The 21,394-nt window shown below is 37.6% G+C and overlaps 1 protein-coding gene across 2 annotated transcripts in view; it reads left to right on the top strand.

Annotated features, from left to right (window-relative positions):
* The window catches only part of LOC131688486 (RNA-binding protein fusilli), a 351,529-nt gene that overhangs the window by 327,825 nt on the left and 2,310 nt on the right, over window positions 1-21,394 (top strand). For both annotated transcript variants that reach the window (XM_058972772.1, XM_058972771.1), the window contains exon 13: window positions 19,606-19,841. In XM_058972772.1, the coding sequence (XP_058828755.1) occupies window positions 19,606-19,841 (236 nt within the window). The remainder of the gene's footprint in view (window positions 1-19,605; window positions 19,842-21,394) is intronic.

Raw genomic sequence — 21,394 nt, forward strand, 5'->3', positions numbered from 1 at the left:
AGTTCGTGATATATGAAGATACTCCATGAGCTGGTGTTGCTCGCAAAATGGATTCGGGTGCCCGCCCAAGCTATCATTCCGAATGTAGTGTTTTGAGAAAGACGGAAGATAGACTGATCGGTCTTAAGCTCTTTGTCTCCTTATAAATAACGCGGAAACCCTTGTGAATGAATTTTACAATTGTGTCTTCCACGCTAAAGGAATGTATCCTGTTGTACGACTACAAGTAAGAACTCTCTAACTTTGTACAAAACGCCTTTTAGCGGTCTCCCATGAAAGTCACATAAAAACAAAAGAACTCGATGAATATTTTTACGAACTTCATGAGATTTTTATGAATTTCAAAATAGTTTAGCGAAATTCAAATTCAAAAATGTTTAAAATTTGTACACGAAAAAGTATAAATTTTATCGTTTACGTAATTTCAAATATGACACCATTTAACAAACCGCAATTCTCGATATGACGAAATATTTCCGTGTTTCGTTTAATTTGACATTAAAAATGTACTTTCCACGCGCAGTGACAACGTATAAAACAAACGCCATATGTGAAATAAAATTACGTGATTTACGAAATTCAACGTCATGTAAAAATTAAATCACGTGTAAAACTATGTCATTTTTGATGCTCGTGTATTCATGGTCTGGAGACGTAAATTTACACGATTTTTTCTAGATGCGTATATATACAAAAAAGTACCACTAGAATGCTGTAGAATGCATCCAAATTTAAAGAATTTATGCAAAAAATCCGGAACTTCTACAATACTCAGCCTTACAGTTTTCGATTTTTTTACGAATTTAAGAAGAAACCTGCAAACTTCCGAAAAAACCTAAAAACATCAACGCACTGTACAAAACTGCGGAAATGTTTTTGGTAACGCGTCAGTTTCAAGCATTCTGGATGGTGGGGGCCCATTATTTCTAAAACTTTACTGTCTTGATTGAACAGTTTATAGGCGAATTGATTTAGTGTAAAATATTATTTTTGGAAAGTTCCATAAACGAAGAATAATTTGATTTGACACAATTCAAAAATTAGCGTGGTTGGACGTTACAACATTTAAATATAACTGTATAACTTTTTTAATGAAAAATTACTAAGCCCAATAGGATTGAATGAACTATTCACAGAACTACGCGTCTAAATACCGAATATTATTTTGTTTTTAAGAACGTGTCCAATGAAAAATAGACAGAGAAAGAATGAACGAAACGGTGACAATACACCTTTTATTGAACACACAGAGAAAAGATATGTCCTCAAGCAGGAATCAAATCTGCGATATCCCAGTCTCTACACTGATAATATCAAGAGGGTGAATGTTTTGACGTTTCTTTGAAAAATGAGTGAAGCCAACATAAGCTGGCTTCCTGGCTCGGATAGTTGCCAAAAATGACAGCGAACGCGCTTTAAGCAACGTTCACATCACTAGGAGCCAATGTTGTTAACTCGAAATGAAACTTATCGAATACAAACAAACTTCATTTTGATATTCTTAACTGGTACTGAGGTGATAAAAGCATTCGGATTTTGTGGAGGAACAACGATGAAAGACAAAGCGTGATTTCTTATATTGTTATTAATTACTTGTTTTGAATCCAACTTTTAAACAGTGTCGTACAGTTCATGTGAACAGACCTCGAACATTTGAAGCGCAGCTAGCGCTACTGGCTTTTGGTGGCAGCTTCAGGAAACAAACAGTTTTCATGGGGCTGGATAATATAAACTCGTAAATATAATGAAATCGATCATACAATACACGAATTCATTCGTCGTTTTCTGCAACGAAGTATTTTCGTGCATTCTAAATAGTAGGTTTCGTTCATTTCATGAACAAGAATGGCCGCTTGCTGAACGAAATCTTTCGTAAATTTTACACGTTTAATGTATACTGCACGAATGTTATCGTTAATAACGACATTATTTTTCGTGAATGAAACGAACTGTTTTGTTTATTTTAATAGACGTGTGTGTATATTACGAACGATTTCGTTGGTCGCACGAATTCATTTCGTTTATCTTAGAAAAGTGTTCGTATATATTATCCTCTTATTGTTTTCTGTCGATCTTTTGGAATCGATGTTTGACAACATAGATTTTTTTTATTTAAAAAAATCGATGTGGCCAAATCGATTTTATCGTGGTACGAAGAAATGGCCGCTTGATGAACGAAAGTTTTCGTAAATTTTACTTATTTAGTTTACATTGCACGAATGTAATCGTTGATGACGACATTATTTTTCGTGAACGAAACGAAATGTTTCGTGTATATTAATAAATGTTTATGTATATGATGAACGATTTCGTTGGTCGCACGATTTCGTTTCGTTCATCTTAGGAAAGTTTTCGTATTCATTAGCATATTATTTTTTCAATAGATATTTTAGGATCGATGTTTGACAACAACGATTTTTTCAATTAACTAAAAGGATCGATCTGGCAAAATCGATTTTAATTCAACCTGCTCCCTTCTATTGAGGACTAAAAAGATTGTGGTGTGAAGTAATGGCCGCTTGATGAACGAAAGTTTTCGTAAATTTTACTTATTTAGTGTACATTACATGAATGTTATTGTTGAAAACGGCATTATTTTTCGGGAATGAAACGAAATGTTTCGTTTATTTTAATAAACATTTGTGTAAATTACAAACGATTTCGTTGTTCGCACGAATTCATTTTGTACATCTTAGAAAAGTTTTCGTATTATTAGCCTCTTACTGTTTTCAGTCAATCATTTGGGATCGATGTTTGACAACATCGACTTTTTTTATTTAAAAAAATCGATCTAGCCAAATCGATTTTACTATGGTACGAAGAAATGGCCGTTTGATGAAGGAAAATTTTCGTGAATTTTACTTATTTAGGTTACATTGCACGAATGTAATCGTTGATAACGACATTATTTTTCGTGAACGAAACGAAATGTTTCGTGTATTTTAATAAACGTTTATGTATATTACAAACGATTTCGATTGTCGCATTCGATGTTTTAGGATCAATTTTTGACAGCACCGATTTTTTATTAATTAAAAAGATCGATCTGGCAAATTCGATTCTATTTCAACCTGCTCATCATTATTGAGTACTAGAAAGATTGTGGTGTGAAGAAATGGACGCTTGATGAACAAGTTTTAGTAACTTTTACTTATCAAGTGTACATGGCAAGAATGTTATCGTTGATAACGACATTATTTTTCGTGAGTGAAATGAAATCATTCGTTTATTTCAATAAATGTTCTTGTATATTACGAACGACTTCGTTGATCGCACGAATTCATTTCGTTCATCTTAGAAAAGTTTTCGTATTTATTATCTTCTTATTTTTTCATTCGATCTTTTGGGATCGATGTTTGACAACACCGATTTTTTTTTAGTTAAAAAACAGATCTGGCAAAATCGATTTTATTGTGATATGAAGAAATGGTCGCTTGATGAACGAAAGTTTTCGTGAATTTTACTTATTTAGTGTATATTGCACGAATGCTGTCGTTGAAAACGACATTAATTTTCGTGAATGAAACGAAATGTTTTGTTTATTTTAATAAACGTCTATGTATATTACGAACAATCTCCTTGGTCGCACGAATTCATTTCGTTCATCTAAGAGAAGTTTTCGTATTTAATAGCATATTCTTTTACATTGCTCCGGCAGAGAAAAAGTAAAAATTATTCATGCAAAACCATTGAGCGATGGCTCAACTAAATCCGTACTGCTCTGGATTCTGGATCAACTAGAAGCCGAAGAGGTTTAGAAAATCTTCCTGAAACCGGCGGACACGGATACGGCTACTAAATAGCCAGATCGAGACCGTCGTGAACATCAACAATTATCTGACGTATAGCAACAATGACTCCATATTCTACCTCTATTGAAGCTCTGTTGACGTTGACGGTTCGACGAATGGTGCTCGTAAATATTATAAAGATATTCGTATATAGCAGCGAACAATTCGTTTGCCGAACGAAGCTGTTTCATAATAAGCCAACGAAAGTCGTTTCGTGGTTTTCACGAAAAACTCGTAATAAAAAATAAATGTGTTTCAATAGAACTACGAACGATTCATTATATGTACGAAAAATTTGTATCTTTTATGAAAATTATCTGTACGAAACTAATGCATAGCGATTTACGAATATATTCTATCAGTGTAGTTGGGTGCTCTACCAGGCTCTACTGATTCCTTTTATGGTCCTTAGTAATTGTGCAAATGTTGGTACCGATCGGTTGTGTCTACGGACCCTCCAACAATTTCAAAGTTTATATGAAAATTAGTATGGAAAATCGGTTAAAATTGAAAATAAATTCTTAAAAAATCACCTCATCAATCAATTCATGAGAACACTGTATATTTCTAAAGGTATTCTACTATTGAATACATTCGTGGAACATTGTAAGTTTGTGAAAATTCGCTGAGAAAAGTTTTTAACTAAAGAAGCAGCATGACTTCAAAATAAGTGGATTTTATTATTAATCATAGCAACCCTGTTTGAATAGCTCAATCCTTATACAAGTGTAAACTAGGCTTACCACCCACCGCTCCCGTATGGTAGATGCAGCTATTCAAACAGGGTTGCTATGATTAATAATAAAATCCACTTATTTTGAAGTCATGCTGCTTCTTTAGTTAAAAACTTTTCTCGGAGAATTTTCACAAACTTACAATGTTCCACGAATGTATTCAATAGTAGAATACATTTAGAAATATACAGTGTTCTCATAAATAGATTGATGAGGTGATTTTTTAAGAATTTATTTTCAATTTTAACCGATTTTCCATACTAATTTTCATATAAGCTTTGAAATTGTTGGAGGGTCCGTAGACACAACCAATCGGTACCAACATTTGCACAATTGCTAAGGGCCATAATAGGAATCAGTAGAGCCTGGTGGAGCTAAATGTCAAAAAATTAACCAGTCTAGTGATCATCACAGATTCCCCGCAGTATCGTGATCATCGCCATACACCCCAATACCTACCAATGGACCCTTTTACCCCCAATGCCTCTTATAAGTAAATCGTCACCGCCCCTTCTCAGGCAGAATTCATTCGTTGTCTATTTTTCGGGCTTGAGATATTATCACTGTTTGTTTCCCAATTAGCTAGCTCAGACAGCGCTAAACTTTGGTGGTGAATAAAGCTATGGGGAAGCTATATTGAAGTCTGCTCCTAAAAACCTCGAAAAAAGGAAAAAAATATGACTCACTTCAAAACAAGGCATATACGTAAATCCCATCAACGTCGATGTGCTTTATGGGCAGAATTCAATATGCTTCCTCATAGCTTTATTCACCACCAAAGTCTGGCGGTGTCTAAGCTAGCTAATGGGAAACAAACAGTGATAATAATTTCTCAAGTCTGAACGCGATCCACTGCAGCTAAAAATAGATAGCGAATGAATTCTGCCAGGACGGTGATGATTTACTTATAAGAGGCATTGGGGGTAAATGGGTTCATTGGTAGATATTGAGGCTGTGGCGGTGATCACGATACTGTTGGGAATCTGTGGTAACATGATCACAGTTCTTCGATGGCGGAGGTTGACGCATCCAACTAAAGACTAGGATATCGCCGGTGCGATTCTTGCTTGAGGACATATCGTTTCTCAGTATGTCCAATAAAAGGTGAATCGCAAATGACTAGAAGCTATGTCATTTTTGTATGGCCTCTTGTGCACGAAATGAAGTTTCGTTATAGTAATATCCCCCGAATGACCTACAAAGCTTAGGTAGATTGGACATATTGTATTGAATAAAATGAGTGAAATGAAAAGTAATTTATATTTGAAAATGCTTTTTTGAAATTTTAATTTAATTTTTATTTTATTTTTAATTTTTTCAAAACCTAGAAGTATTGAGTGTATAAAAATATTTTTTTCTTGATTAAAGATAATTTCCCCTCATGGTCATTCGGCTCTTTTTTCGGATTAGGATAATCTCTTTAGAAAAAATTAACGCTATGTTGGGAATCGAACCCCAGTGAGCTACGTACAAGACAGTCGATTGACTAACTCTTATAAAAAATCATCCAAAAGAAATAAATGTTTCAAGAATATTTAAAGTTAGTTGAGGGTTCACGGAACTTTATTATCACAGATGTATCTAAAAGAACACTCCAAACTAATTTCGGATTTGAAGGAGTATTGCAATCAAATAATTAATGTGATGAATTCGTAATTTTATAAACATGAACTAAATTTTTGGCTCAAGCATTAGACTATAATCCCGCACTCGCTCCTTAAATAGTTCAAAGCGGTCCTTTTTATCTCCTTCTTTCTCGTCGCTTCCGCTTCCGTACCGCAGTGGTGAAAGTGCCTGCCATACATTTTCATCTATCGGTTTATCGGTCAAAGGTTGTATTCAGCGTTTATCCCGGGCTGTCATTGTTGTCGCTACTCTGTTGTCCACATTAATTATTCCTGGTCTGGAATGCGAAATGGTAGAATTGGGTTAAAATTCCTCCAAACAGCGCAATATTAACCGCGGTAGCTGCACGCTCGATTACCTTTAAGAAGTAGACGTACAAATGTAGACTTTGTTATGCAGAAATTTCCACAAGCTGGACCTTAAACTACCTGAGTCACTGTCAATCTAATTAAAATAAACTCTGCACTACTACTACTATTACTAAACGCGCTACACATATTTTAATAAACCTAAACTACTGGAAAAATCTCATTTAGGTTAGCAGCCATCGCCTGTCTGTCTTTGTGTGTCGTTAGCTCAAAACAAAAATAAAAAAAAAACAACAAAAACAAAATGGTGAACAGTGTGTGGTGGGAGTTTTTACACGGATCGAAGCATTTCAATTAACGGTGTTCCGGTGTGTGGCGCGCGCGGGATTCGCATTTTCTGTATCGCTAGCCATAATCAATGGAGTAAACTTGCAACAAACACAACCAAACATCCAATCGAACCTTCTCCTATCATCCTTTTATATCTCATCGAACTACCCTATACCCCGGTGTACGAGTGCTGTTTTTTTTTTACAAATACTTATAAAGTTTATGTGTGCGTGTTGCAAATGCGAACCGAACTGCAAAGCATTATGTCTAAAATATTCAAATGGAAGGATCACTACTACCACATCGCAGCGTGTTCTCTGGCAGAGTATATTTGGTGGTTTATGGGCAAATTCCTTTCTCTTATCATGCAATGGTAACATAATATTATATATAATTTGCATCTACGGTGAGTGTTTTTACTTATTTTTACTCAATTATTTGTATCTATACACTATTTACTAAGTTTTTCCCCTCTTTTATTTTCATCTTTTTCGTTCTATAATCTTCTGTTTTCTTTCCCTGTTTCTTTTATCTCAATTCTAGTTTTCATCATTGTCGAAACTAATACTGTCGTTTGTCCACATTCTAACCCATTGTCACGACGCTTTTTGCTCATTCCCTCATCTGTTATCTATGCAAATGCAAAACCTCACTCAAACCTTAACTCAAAAGCAATCCTCATATTTTTTTTGTTTTATAGTTTTGGTAGCTGTAGAAATGGCGGGCTGAACATATTAATTACATGTTGGGTAATGGTTACTGATAAAAGATTAAACCAGGCAAAGAAGTACCTAAATTCGTGTAATTTGTCCTGCAAACGCTTTCTTTTCCTGTATTTTCAACAGCAACACAATGAGGTCGGAAAAAAATGCTTAAACTGCATCAATGGTTATTTGTTACCTCTTGTACTATGCGTATAGATTTGTGCAATTATTAGGTGTAACATATAGATGGCAGCATGAGATTTAGCTAAACGTGTAATGGTAGCGTGTTGAACGGGGTTTGCCAGTGTTGTAACCAATGAAGGGTGACCCAAACCGAATGGTAGCGTTTGATATAGGACAAAGTTTGAATTGCATACGGGGCGCTACCGTTCTGTTTGGGTCCCACATGGCTAAGTAAGTAACCATCCGTAGTATGATTCACAGTTACACAACCGACGTCCGTTCCTTTTTACGACAAGACAACCAAACATCATTATTAGCCTACTCTCTGCAACAATGCAATGGTATAATAATGCACAAACGAGAAGTATCTATCACCCGTCGATTTATCAGAATCATCGTCTCTCTGTTCGACTTCAATCGAGTACCTTCCAGATTTCAAAACAATAATATGATGTTAGTGTTATATATATTTTTTACATTTTAACGATATTCAATCAGCTAGAGATTACTGAGTAGAGAAAGTTATGAAAATTTAGAGCCATAGTGCTCAAGGGAAATAAATGCAGATCGGAAACCTAGAATTGGCAGGATCATTAGAAACAGGCTTTAAATCTTACAAACTAATCTTTTGTCTTCTATTAGCAGGAGTCGAGCTTAGGCAGCATAACTACGAATCGCGTCTACCAGCACGTCTCACGGCAAATACAGACTTCTGTCTTTGCCGTGAGACATGCCGGTAGACTTGAGCGATTCGTAGTAATGCTGCCTAAGCTCGACTCCTGCCAGTAGAAGACAAAAGATTTGTCTGTGAAATTTTAAGCCTGTTTCTAATGACCCTGCCCCTTCTAGTTTTCCGATCTGTATATTTCGCAACCTTGCTCTTCCTTGAGTACTACGGCTCTAAATTTTCATAATTTTCCCTACTTAGTAATCTCTATCGAATTGAATGTCGTTAGAAAGTAAAAAAGGAAATGTGACTACGTATTAGTCGAAATAAAAAAGAAGATAGTGTTATTTATTAATATCGAATTAAAAATAATGTTATACAGACTCAACTAAGTGTGAAATATCTTAGGGTCGTGATATTTACGCCTTGCGTAAGATAGGTAAATTATTCGCATGACACATTTAGATTCCATGACATCACGGGACCCACCATAGAAACTTGGAAGCAAAGCAGTCTGAAATATGAAACATTTTCAGCAGAGAATGAAAAATGTACACAGGTTCCAACTATGCTTATACGGAGCAAAACTTTCGATTCTGTGATAACCGAGCAAATGCCCAACAATCAGTACTACTCGGAAAGAGCTCAGGGGCAGAGTTGAAAATAATCGACGCTCTTTTTAGACGGCTGAAAATGAACCTGTTGCGACTCGTGATGAATATAAAAAATATTCATTCAAAAATCCGTGTTATTTATTCAATTGAATATCGTACAATAATATTATTTTCACTAAATATATGGGTAAGTGTTATCAAAAGTTGGTAAATCAAATGAAACAATAATTATCACCGATTTCATTGTGCCAAGGCCTACTTTGATGCGTTTGATTCGTTCTTGCATGTTCACTTTGTTTAATCTTCGCAGACGAATGGACACCTGCATTGAATGAATGGGCGGCTGACTCATTCGACGCTTTCGTTAGCGTTACTGAATATTGAAGACGAATGAGAGGGGACGGGCATAGCGTAGTTGGCAAATCGATTGCCTTGTACGCAGCTCACCTGGGTTCGATTCCCAACCCCGCACATGGGGTCAGAATTTTTTCTAAAGAGATTTTTCTAACCCCGAAAAGAGGCGAGGAACCATAAGGTTAAAATCTCTATAATCAAAATAAAAAAAGATGAATGAGGCTGAATAGGATAAATTTTCATTCAATGAATTTAAATATTTCATCTCTACTCAGGGGCAGTCGTTGGTGAAGGCTCCGTACAGCCTGAAAAGTGTGTGTCGAAAAGATAGTTCAGTACATCTTTGTCAGCAGTTTTAATCGAACTGACATGAATGTGTTTCGATTTCGAAAGTAACTTATTTAATCTGCTAGTCTTGTTGAGACTTGAGACATTTGTGCAGAGGCTCTTCCTACCACTTCGCTCCGAGGAATGAAAGGTATTTCAGTATGCTCTGCGAGCCTACTTGAATGCCTCCGATCCGTTTTCGCGTCTGCGATTCTAAGCTCTTCTACATAATGTTTTTAGTCGAACAAGCTCGATATTCCACCAAGGTGCTCCTCTAAAAGCACTCATAACACGAAGCGGACAAGCCTCTTGGTATGCTGTTACTATGGGTGAGTTTGTTTTATCCTCGACCTCATCCAAGTCACTTGGAGATTCAATCATCAAAACCCATGGAACCTAGTCGCCGAACTCTCTTCGTAGAGGTCCTAGTTCGTAGATTTTGGATTACCTGATTTGTGGCCTGTGTTAAGCCAAACCGAACTGAGCGCCATAATTTTTCTAGTATTTTTCAAGTTAAACTGCAGTTTTAGGTAACTTACCACTAACATAGCAAGTCAGTAGCGTCTGGCTCAAATGGCACGTTCCCCATGTTGATCGGAGATTTGTGCCTTTTTAGCAAGTTACTAATGCTATGTCGGATGAGATAACGTTTTTAGAGCATGTATCTCAAAATGGCGCTTGGTCTTCTTTGGCTTAACTCAGGCCATGTCGCGATATCTATGTCCAATGTGGTATATACATGTGTGGCTAAGATGGTACTTTGGTATTCGTAAGATGAATCTTATATGAGTGGTGTGCGTAATTTCAAATTAAATCGACTTTCTTTCGTCATACCGTTCGTTCCGCTCCAATTGAATCGTTTGAACGCTATGAGGTCGGCCTGATGTTCTTCTGGATTGTTTACATATTTTTGAATGCCAACATTAGCAAACCGTTTGATCTGCCACACCTATATATATACTACATTGCTTATGATCAGATATTGACGGTTCAAGCTCGTTTGGTACGAGCCAGTTCGTCAACTCATATGTAATACTGTCAGAGCAGATGTAGCCATCTAACATTTCTTCTGTGCTACCTCGTGAAAAATCTTCAGATCACATGTGCTGGCCAATGTATGATCATTGTTAACATACAAGTGCAGCATAAAATTTGAAATTACTTTTTTAAAACCAGATCAATAGAACGCACGATATGGGAAGTTCGACATGTAAAGGGTTACTTTCTTCGGCAAACTTGTTCAGGAGATCAAGAACTAGCCCATGGAAGATCAAATAGTTTAAAATCTAATTTTGCTGCTAGGTAGTGCCAGTGAGCATGTGCTTTTCCAGCTTACCGTATCCCAAGATTCAGGTTTTTTAGAAAGTCAGTGTCTTCAACAAAGTTGTTAAGCAAATCAAAACCTATGAGGTGGTATAACGAGGCGGCGCTAAGGAGCATGCCAGTTGTTTGAACTAATGTATCAATTTCCTGATTGTAGACGGGCATAACCCGAAAAAAAAATTACTGATTTTCGAGCGGGTCAGTGCTTTCGGCAAAATTACTCACGAGATCAAAACCTTCGATGTGGTATACTGCCCATGATCGCATATCAGTCCCATAAAGATAGGAAATCCCATAGAAAACGGGACAACTATGCGATCATGGGTAGTATATTGAATAGTATGAAACTCTTCCACTAGGAGGCACTGTCTCTTAAATTCCTGACTTTTTGACAGGTTATTGTTTTCATTCTCCTTCAAATTAAAACCGAAAAACTTTCCTAAATACAGCGTAATATTAAACAAAAAAAATGTTCTTCAATTCGTTCCACTAACTAAAATTGTATAGCTCACTAATGACATGAATTATAGGTATGTACTATCATACTGTGTAGACCAATGTTGTTTATAAGTGTTGAATAGTATAAAAAAAATTACGTGCATCCGTGCCTGTTACTTATTTGTTTGATAAATGCATCTGAATAAAATGTTCATAATATTTTCTTAGGACGCTTTGGATGTAGTCATGATACTAGGACTGCGGAGATGCATTTACTTTATCCGCATCGCACTTGTGACATTTACTTTATCCGCATCGCACTTTCTGTCACAGGTTTCGCCTGGTGCCAGAATTTCAAACTTGTTGAATCAACAACTCTGGCGAAGGCACTGCACTTCTAAATAGTCACAATTTAGAGACTCAGAAATCATAAATGTGTATGTACGCTAGCGCCACCTAGTGGCAGAGTCTCGAACTATTTGCGTGCCACCTTGTAGATTTTGGTCTCAAGAGCAACATTGCCGAAGACACATACTGCTGAAAATCTAAAATTTTAGATACAGTAGCTCGAAAAATTGATGCACACTTCCACCATCTAGCGGCAGAATTCCGACATATTGATTCGCCCATCCAAACAGTTTGAGGAAGAAAGTAGTGCTTCAAATTATACGGGTCACGAGGTATTCCAAAAGTTATCTGTGCTGTACAAAGTTCAACACGCGAGTGCTCGTGTTATTAAATTTGGCGCGAGTGCCGGAGGAGGAATTTAGAATAAAAATGATACTAAGAAGCTGATATATGTGGCTGGGATATTGTTAGGATCATTTTTGAATTTTTATGAACAATTTTGGTTTCACAGAAAAAAAATTACTTCAGTGTTACGTAACGTTCATCGTTATTAAAGAAGAAATAAATTGATTTATATCGAGGAATGGCTGTATACACTCTCAAAAAATTTCATTGAGATATGAGCATTCAAACTAAAACATCTCTCAATATATAATTCATCTTTTTGAAATAGTAATAATTCATTTGAAATCACGCTCATTCAGGATGACCACAGTCCCACTCATTGTCAACATTCAATCAGTAAAATTATTATTCTGCGGTGTTCGCCTTAATCTGTAATTTTGTCGCGATTGTTTTATTAGTTTTGTCAGTTTAGATGGGTGTAAAATTTCATTACCCCGGCTAACCGCAAGAATCCAAAAGCACCAGCCACTCTCGCAGTGAAGGATAAACCGAACGAGCACTGCTCTTCGTAACGGGGCGGATGGACATAGTGTAGTTGGTAAATCGATTTTTCTAACTCGTCATTAGAAGTGAAGCACCTTAAGGTTAAAATTTCTATTGTAATCGAAATAAAAAATTCCGGTTATTTCTCACCTCTGTCACTAGAAAAAGGTTACAACAAAGGAGCAATGCTCTCCTGGAGAAAAGCCCATTTGAAGATGAATTTTTAAAGCAATCTTGAAATGCACGTAAAACATAACCATTTTTTCAAACTTGCTTCACAAAAGTTTAAAAATTTAGAATTAGATATCATAATAATCTTAACTACGCATTAGACAATATTATAAACAATCTTCAATTACACATTCAACAATATTGGCATCATTATAGAACTTATTGAAACTAAATATTATAAACTTATCATTGCATATCGTCCTTATAGGTTCATTCTGTCCGTATTCGGTATGCTGAAAATCGTGTCTCAAAAGGTTCCGTGATCTCACTCTTTCAAAGGGGAATAATAATATTAAATTGTAAGCGAATACCTGGGGCATCTTTTGCCGAGATTTGAACAGCCTTGACATGAAGCGTTGTGGCGTAGCCACATTAGGTGTCGCTGATATTTATTTATACCATTACAGCGACAAATATGCAACGAGAAACGTAAATATTCCAAACTATATTGCAAGTTTTAAGAAATCGTAAAAAATCATTGAAATTTCCAACCGCTATACACGTTTATTATTCCCTTCGGTCCATTCGTCCTTATGACCCGTTCGGCCTAACGACCCGTTCGGCCTAATGACCTGTTCAGCGTAATGACTCGTTCGACCTAATGACCCGTTCGGCTTAATGACCCATTCGACTCAATGACCCGTTCGGCTTAATGACCCGTTCGGCCCAATGACCCGTTCGGCCTAATGACCCGTTCGGCCTAGTGACCCGTTCAGCCTAGTGACCCGTTCGGTCTAATGAACCCTTCGGCTTAATGACCCGTTCGGCTTAATGACCCATTCGACTCAATGACCCGTTCGGCCTAATGACCCGTTCGGCCTAATGACCCGTTCGGCCTAATGACCCGTTCGGCCTAATGACCCGTTCGGCCTAATGACCCGTTCGGCCTAATGACCCGTTCGGCCTAATGACCCGTTCGGCCTAATGACCCGTTCGGCCTAATGGCCCGTTCGGACTAATGGCCCGTTCGGCCTAATGGCCCGTTCGGCCTAATGGCCCGTTCGGCCTAATGGCCCGTTCGGCCTAATGGCCCGTTCGGCCTAATGGCCCGTTCGGCCTAATGGCCCGTTCGGCCTAATGGCCCGTTCGGCCTAAAGGGCCGTTCGGCCTAATGGCCCGTTCGGCCTAATGACTTATTCGACTCAATGACCCGTTCGGCCTAATGACTCGTTCGGCTTAATGACCCGTTCGGCCTAATGACCCGTTCGGCCTAATGAACCCTTCGGCCTAATGACCCGTTCGGCTTAATGACCCGTTCGGCCTAATAACCCGTTCGGCCTAATGATCCGTTCGGCCTAATGACCCGTTCGGCCTAATGACCCATTCGGCCTAATGACCCGTTCGGCCTAATGACCCGTTCGGCCTAATGACCCGTTCGGCCTAATGACCCGTTCGGCCTAATGACCCGTTCGGCCTAATGACCCGTTTGGCCTAATGACCCGTTCGGCCTAATGACCCGTTCGGCCTAATGACCCGTTCGGCCTAATGACCCGTTCGGCCTAATGACCCGTTCGGCCTAATGACCCGTTCGGCCTAATGACCCGTTCGGCCTAATGACCCGTTCGGCCTAATGACCCGTTCGGCCTAATGACCCGTTCGGCCTAATGACCCGTTCGGCCTAATGACCCGTTCGGCCTAATGACCCGTTCGGCCTAATGACCCGTTCGGCCTAATGATCCGTTCGGCCTAATGACCCGTTCGGCCTAATGATCCGTTCGGCCTAATGACCCGTTCGGCCTAATGACCCGTTCGGCCTTAAGACCTGTTCGGCCTAATGACCCGTTCGGCCTAATGACCCGTTCGGCCTAATGACCCGTTCGGCCTAATGACCCGTTCGGCCCAATGATCCGTTCGGCCTGATGACAGCCAACTGAAGCTTTATAATAGCATGAGTAGTGTTGTTATCAGGCTTTCAAATTTGACATTTATGCATTGGTGCTATATAATAGCATTAGTAATGCGAAAACGGGCTGTCAGTCTCTGCACAGTAATAGCACAATATTTCGCCTTTTCTGGCATCATACCAGCATTATATCACAATATAGAGCCTAACTACTCTTTAAGACTGCTTTGTATGTAGATGTGAAGAATATGTTAGGCTACGTTATAATGCATATTGGTTTCTTGGGTTATTTTCAGTGTCTGGGAAGAGATCAATAGTTCGTTGATTAAAGTAAAAGGAAATATGAATCTTCACATCTGAGGGAGGCTGGTTATATTGTCTTTAGCAATAACAGAAAAACTTTTCATATGTATCTTTACGGGCATTGTTTGGAGTGAAATACACTGAGGCAATGATATGTGGTTCGCCTGCCAAGTGCATTGTAAAGCTTAAATGAAAAACTCTCGGCAAATTCATTTGTCGCTGAGTTCTCAGTAAAAACTACAATTATTCGACTCGGGAACAGCTCTGGATATATTCCGTCTTTTGGTCAGAATCCATCCAAAGTCTCTGACGACTGACACCCTCTCGAGCGATAGTTATAGTTATTCCACCTTGTTGGATTTTTCTGTGTGTATAATAAATCACAGCTCATTTAGGTACAGCAAGCGTCAACAAATCGCGACAACCAAAACACTATTCACAGAAATTATCTGTGTCGTTACAGATCAACACAATCTGTAATGAATCGAAACAATTTAAGATCGTCAGCATATTTAGGTATGCATCCTGTCAGGATGATATGGGAAGCGCCATTGAAGAACAGCGAAAACAGCAAAGGTTCTAGGTTGCTACACGCAGAAAAATTAAGCTTATTTAAAAATATGTGTTATTGAATCCAATCATTTATTGTTTATTACTTCAACCGACGATTTTATTGGTCTGAATACATGTTTTATTGGAACATCAACAAACTTTTGCTTTCAATAAAACAGTTTTACTTTCAATAATTTTGTTTTAATTTCAATAAAATAATTATTAAAAAGGGAATAATAAATGTTTGCATTTAAACAATAAATAAATTTTATTGTCTCCCGACCAATAATTTTATTTATTGAATTTACTCCTAAACCTTCTGCGTGTAGAATCTTGAATAACATTGATCCAGCGCGTAGCAAGGTTTTGTCTTACATAATAAATATAAATACCAGGTGTATTTTTGTAACATCGGCCATTTTTTTACCTTTGCCATTAGGTTTCGCTGTACCGAAACTTTTTGGCGAGAACCGGTACTACGGTACTGAAGCCCTCAGTACCGGTAGTACCGGTAAAGTACTTGAATTTAAAAAAAAGCGAAAAAAGCTACAAAGTCAAATTGAATGCTTAAACTGATGACCTTATTCTCAGATGATTGATTTGTGCTGATCAAAAAACATGTCTATTGTTTCAATTGATTCGGAATGGCATGACTCATTTCGGCAGAAAATATTTTTCGTATGCGGCACCTTCTTTTATTTCGAAATCTACGTCACTTTGAAATCAATAACTGCTAAGCGGTGCGACTTTTGTCGACTTCAACAGATGGTAAATGTAAAAAACACTATTAACAACAGTAAATCAAAGCGAGAATGGCAGTAAATCCGAGCAGGTTGCTCGCATTTCATCTCTTGATTTTCTGTAAATTGGTTTCGGCCTGCATACCAAGGCTCCTTGCTTTCCTGTAAAGTATAGAGTTTTGCTGAATTTTTCGATTACCAATAATTAGCCCCATTTGGAGTAGTTCACCAAGCCTAAAATTGTTAGCTACTAAATCGCTGTTCGTTCTTTTATAAATAAAGGTTTAAGAGCAAACCAAAGACATGACTTAGACCATAGTCTTATTACGCGCCACTCAGTAAATAATAGAAACCAATCAGAATGTCGCTAATAAAAAAAATCATGGCAAATTTTTACGTCTCTTACGCTAGATGTGAATATTTGCAAATTTAGTACAAGATCGTTAAAATTTAATTTCGACAAAATAATGCAGGAATTTAAACATACCGTTCAGTACAACGGGAGCTAGTAATATTCAACTTACAGAAGGTAATTAATATAATTAAATGTCGTCTTGCAGACCGATATTTTGAAACAGGTCCCCTAGAGAGTCCACATTTTTTTCATAAAAAAATGTATGGTACCGAAAATACCGGTACTGGCTTTTGTTCAGTACCGGTATTATGGTATCAAAAATGGGTCGGTATTCCCGGGATTTTCGGTACCGGTATTACCGGTACCATAACCCTATTTGCCATTTTCGGGCGTCTTTGTACGAATCGAAGTGCTGTTTTCCGCGCACATCACCTATCGATGAAAACAAATGATAATCGGGAAGGGGCCAGGTCTGGCGAACTAGTGGGGTGTCACGTCCCAGTTGAGTGTCTCTAAATAGTTTTGGACCATTTTTGAGTTGTGTGATGGGGGCTTCTCATATCTTCTCAAAATCTGACGCAAAGTACGGCGCAATTTGATTAGTTATTGGTGGTAGCGGTGAATATTGACAGTTTCAGTTTTTTTTGTTTTTTCAATTTTTTTAATTTCTTTTTTAAAATTTTTCTTTATTTTCCAATAACGCACTGTCACTATAGGCCTCCATAAGCATTCGATGCGATTAGGCAGACGATTTCTTCAAATTAAAGCAAAAAAATTGGAGCTTCCCGCATATGCTCTTTTTGTGTCACAAACTTAGACCTGATTACGCAAGGGAAAACATAAGTTGTCATATGACATCACGGATGATGTGCAATGATTAAGGTAAACAGGTGTCGAGCTCACACACAGGGATATCAGGTATCTTGTCCAGATGTCTTCACATTTTATAAAAAAATGTCTTCATTTGTCTTCAACGGCCAGCATTCTAAATCGGTTATTGACTTTGAGCCAGATCTCTGCCAGAAGTCAGTCAGACAAAGTCAGTCAGACAAATCTTCAAATCTGGCATCTCTGCTCACACAAAAAAGGATGACATGTCTATGCACGGTAAAAAAAACTTTACCCATTTTATGTATTAAAATTGCCCATTTTCGGAAGTTATTCGAGTTGTCAAAAAAGTGAGTATTTTTTTGTTTCTAACAATGAGTACTTTTTATCCATTTCACAACTACTCGATGAGGTAATGTCAATGGGTATATTGATCTTAATAATGGGTGAAAAATCCTTAAGAATTATTTCAAGCGACTTAACCTGCAAACTAAGGATCGTAGCGGAACCTGCAAATTTTCGGCCTGCATCGGAGTCCGTGGCGGAAATGGAACATTTCGGCAATACTCCGAAAACAACGGCTGTTTAGACTACTAAGGATGTTGCAACTATGTGCCAGTTCGGCATTTTTAGTGCTGTCAAAAGATCCAGCCATCAAACATAAATATATCCAGCTGGCGGTTTTATTTTGTTAAGTAGTTTTAGAATAGAGAGTCCTATCTAGATTCCTATACTTTTATAAGGAGACAATAATGTGAAATGAATGTTATTTTATGTTTTTTTTTATTCAGAAATAATTCTATTGACAGTATGTTTTATTCTGGCGTGATTTTCATGAATGGGTATTTTTTACGCATTTTGCTGTAACAGTTCAGCGAAAAATAATGGGTAAAACATACCCAGGTTGACGTACAAGGTCTGTACTCATTTATGGGTACAAACTCTTTGCCCATTTAATGGGTTATTCCAGTTTTATTGAAAATGCGTAGTTTTCTACGCATTGATGGGTATTTTATCAGTGTGGTAGCTAAATATGCACAGTAACGCCATCTATAAGCAAACAGCGGATTCAAGCGTATACACCTGGTATATCATCAGTTTTTAAAATACGTTTTGCAAATATTTACCATTACGTCAATAATTGGACCTCGTTTATAGTTCTCTGGAAAACGAGATTTTCCCAGTTCCCCTTATAATTTTTGGTTTCATATTTAGTTTTAGGTTTTCTTTTTTTGTTTATTTGAAAGCTTTAATCTCGATAGTTCATTGGCCCTGCTTTCAGGTTTTCTCAAACCTCTTTAATTCAAATATTAGTCATATATGTACCGTTAGATTTTTCAACAAATCTCGTGAAGGATATAATTTTATTCATAAAACAAACATAACTGGATGAAAAAAGATACTACACAAATTGAATTGGAAAGTTTGTATCACGTTTGATTCATCTACTCCAGTGATTTTCAACCTTTTTTGTTCCCTGTACCCCTTTCCGAATATTGATCTCCATAATGTACATCTTTCAAAAATTTGCTTACTATCGATACCCTGTCATAATAAAAAATATTTTCAGTTGGATGAAATCCAAAATTTTCCAATTAGAAAGCTGTTCCTGTTTCTCTCAGTTATCTTCTCAATTCTTAAAATAATGAAACAATGTATAAAGAAAAATATCCGAAGGGAACGTTAGGATAACAAGTTAAAATTTATCCCGCACAATTCACCCCTGCAATAGCTTAATCCCCCCTTGGGGGTTAATTCACCCCCGGTTGAAAAAACACTGATCTACTCCATTATACAAATTTGGCTAAATCTCACGCTCCATTTTCAGATTCGTACCATGTATTAGGATTTAGTACACTCAACAAAGGACATTAATTTATAACTTGCACGGTTTCTCAAGCTTCGAAAGTCCCGCTCACGTGTATAGGTTACAAATCTATCCCGAAAAAAACTCCTTCCCGAATATCCTCTCTATCATTTTTATTATAATTTCTTTTTTCGCATACTTATCACTAGCACCAGCTCAATACGAACCTGTTCAATAATGTTATGTTCTTTCCCTTTCCATCCCGTGCAAAACCTTCGGTGGTTTGAATCTTCATCCACATCTTCATCTAGGTGGCACCATCGTGGGTAGCCCATTCGGTGGCTTCAGCCCCTTCGGACCCCCGCCGACGGCTGTGTTATCACCGCGAGCACATCCCGCTGCCGCCTACTACCCTCAGCCGATCCTGTACTGGGGCTACCCGAGTCCGCCGGTTTCACCGACCACGTACTATGGTGCACCTACCCCGCCAGGACCGCATCATCTGCCGCCTAATATGCCCCCGCATCATCACCATCAGCCGACACTGGTGAGTGGAGAAGTTGCGATTCACTGTTATTAGTAGGGTACAATAAGCGTGTTAGTTGTTAGATGGTGGAGGTATCCAGTGATGTCAATCAATAGTTCGGGAAAGGGCATTTTTTAGTTAGGCGTCTACAATAAAGCTCTGCAATATCATTCTAAGTATCCCAATTTTTAAGTAACTACACGAGCCTTGTTTTTCTCATGACAACTGCGAATGAATACAAAGAATCTCCCGCGAAACTTTTTTTGACTTAGTTACACACAAACGGATCTTGCGGGCATCTCCAAGAGTACATAACTGGAATTTGTGTGGTCTTTTCACTTTCAAGTTGCTTAGAGCGGTCACACGGTGCTACTTTTAACTATGTGCTTGCCAGAAGATCCGTGTTTACTCCTAAGCCACATTTTTGCGAGACTTCAAATGAACTTATTATGAAAGTTATTTCTATCGCGACTACGGCTTTCCTTTCAGTATAGAAGTCCTTTTTCCAAATATCAAATTTTCAGAAAATCTTTCGAAAAAAACGAAATTTCTTAGTCTATTTCAGACTGAGCCGTCAATATTGAGACCTAACCGAATATTGAGAAATTATATAAGTCTTGCATGTGTTTTTGTGCTTCATTCGTCGATCGGTAGTCGAACGAGAAGCATGTGGAAGCGTGTTCAGAGTATGCAGTGAGCAGAAGGCATCCGGGTTGTCATCGCGCATTTGTAGTTAATTGCACATGAAATTTTTGTCAATATTTGCTGAATGCGCTACATTGTGAGGATCCAATTCAAATATTTAATGTTTCGTGGGGAGTTCGGTAACAAAATTGTTTCACTGATCGGTGTGGTGTTCAAAATTTCAGCCTAGTAATTAAAACTTTGTGTGTAGAATTGATCGAATGTTTTATCAACCGGTTTAGATCGTGTACGAGCCCATCTTGTTTGGGTTGATCTACCAACCGAACCAATATAACTCATAGGCTAATAAACCATCCGCAGTTAGATTTTAATATAAGATACACACAGAAAAAAAATATTGGTAAAAGTAAGAGTGTTCCGCTCTTAGCAAAAAACAACCAACGCCAACTATTAGGTTGAAAGTAAAACTTTTAAATTAATCAAGAATAATAATCAAAGTAAAAGTTTTCCTTTTAAGCAAATGAAGAATAGTACTTACAACAAAAGTTTTATTTTTAAACAAAGAGTATGCGTTGGTTGTTTTTTGCTAAGAGTGAAAAACTCTTATTTTTACCAACATTTTTTTTTCTGTGTGTATAAGAAGTGAGAAAATATTTCCCGTGAAAAATGAGGCATGTTAGATATTGTTTAGAGCAGTGGTTCTCAATCTTTTTCGTACCACGGACCCCTTAAACTCACCCTGGGTTGCCGCGTGCCCCAAGTTGAAAATCACTGGATTAGAGTATATAACCCTAGATTTAACCGCTTCTTTTTGTACTAAAAATAATAGAAGAGAACACCCGGATTTAATATATTAATCTTAGATCAAACAGCGCTTGCAGTTATATAAACGTTCTTGCGCAATCAAGTGATGATTGTTCATCTATATA

Source organism: Topomyia yanbarensis, chromosome 3, assembly GCF_030247195.1.
Source record: "Topomyia yanbarensis strain Yona2022 chromosome 3, ASM3024719v1, whole genome shotgun sequence".
Classification (NCBI taxonomy): domain Eukaryota; kingdom Metazoa; phylum Arthropoda; class Insecta; order Diptera; family Culicidae; genus Topomyia; species Topomyia yanbarensis.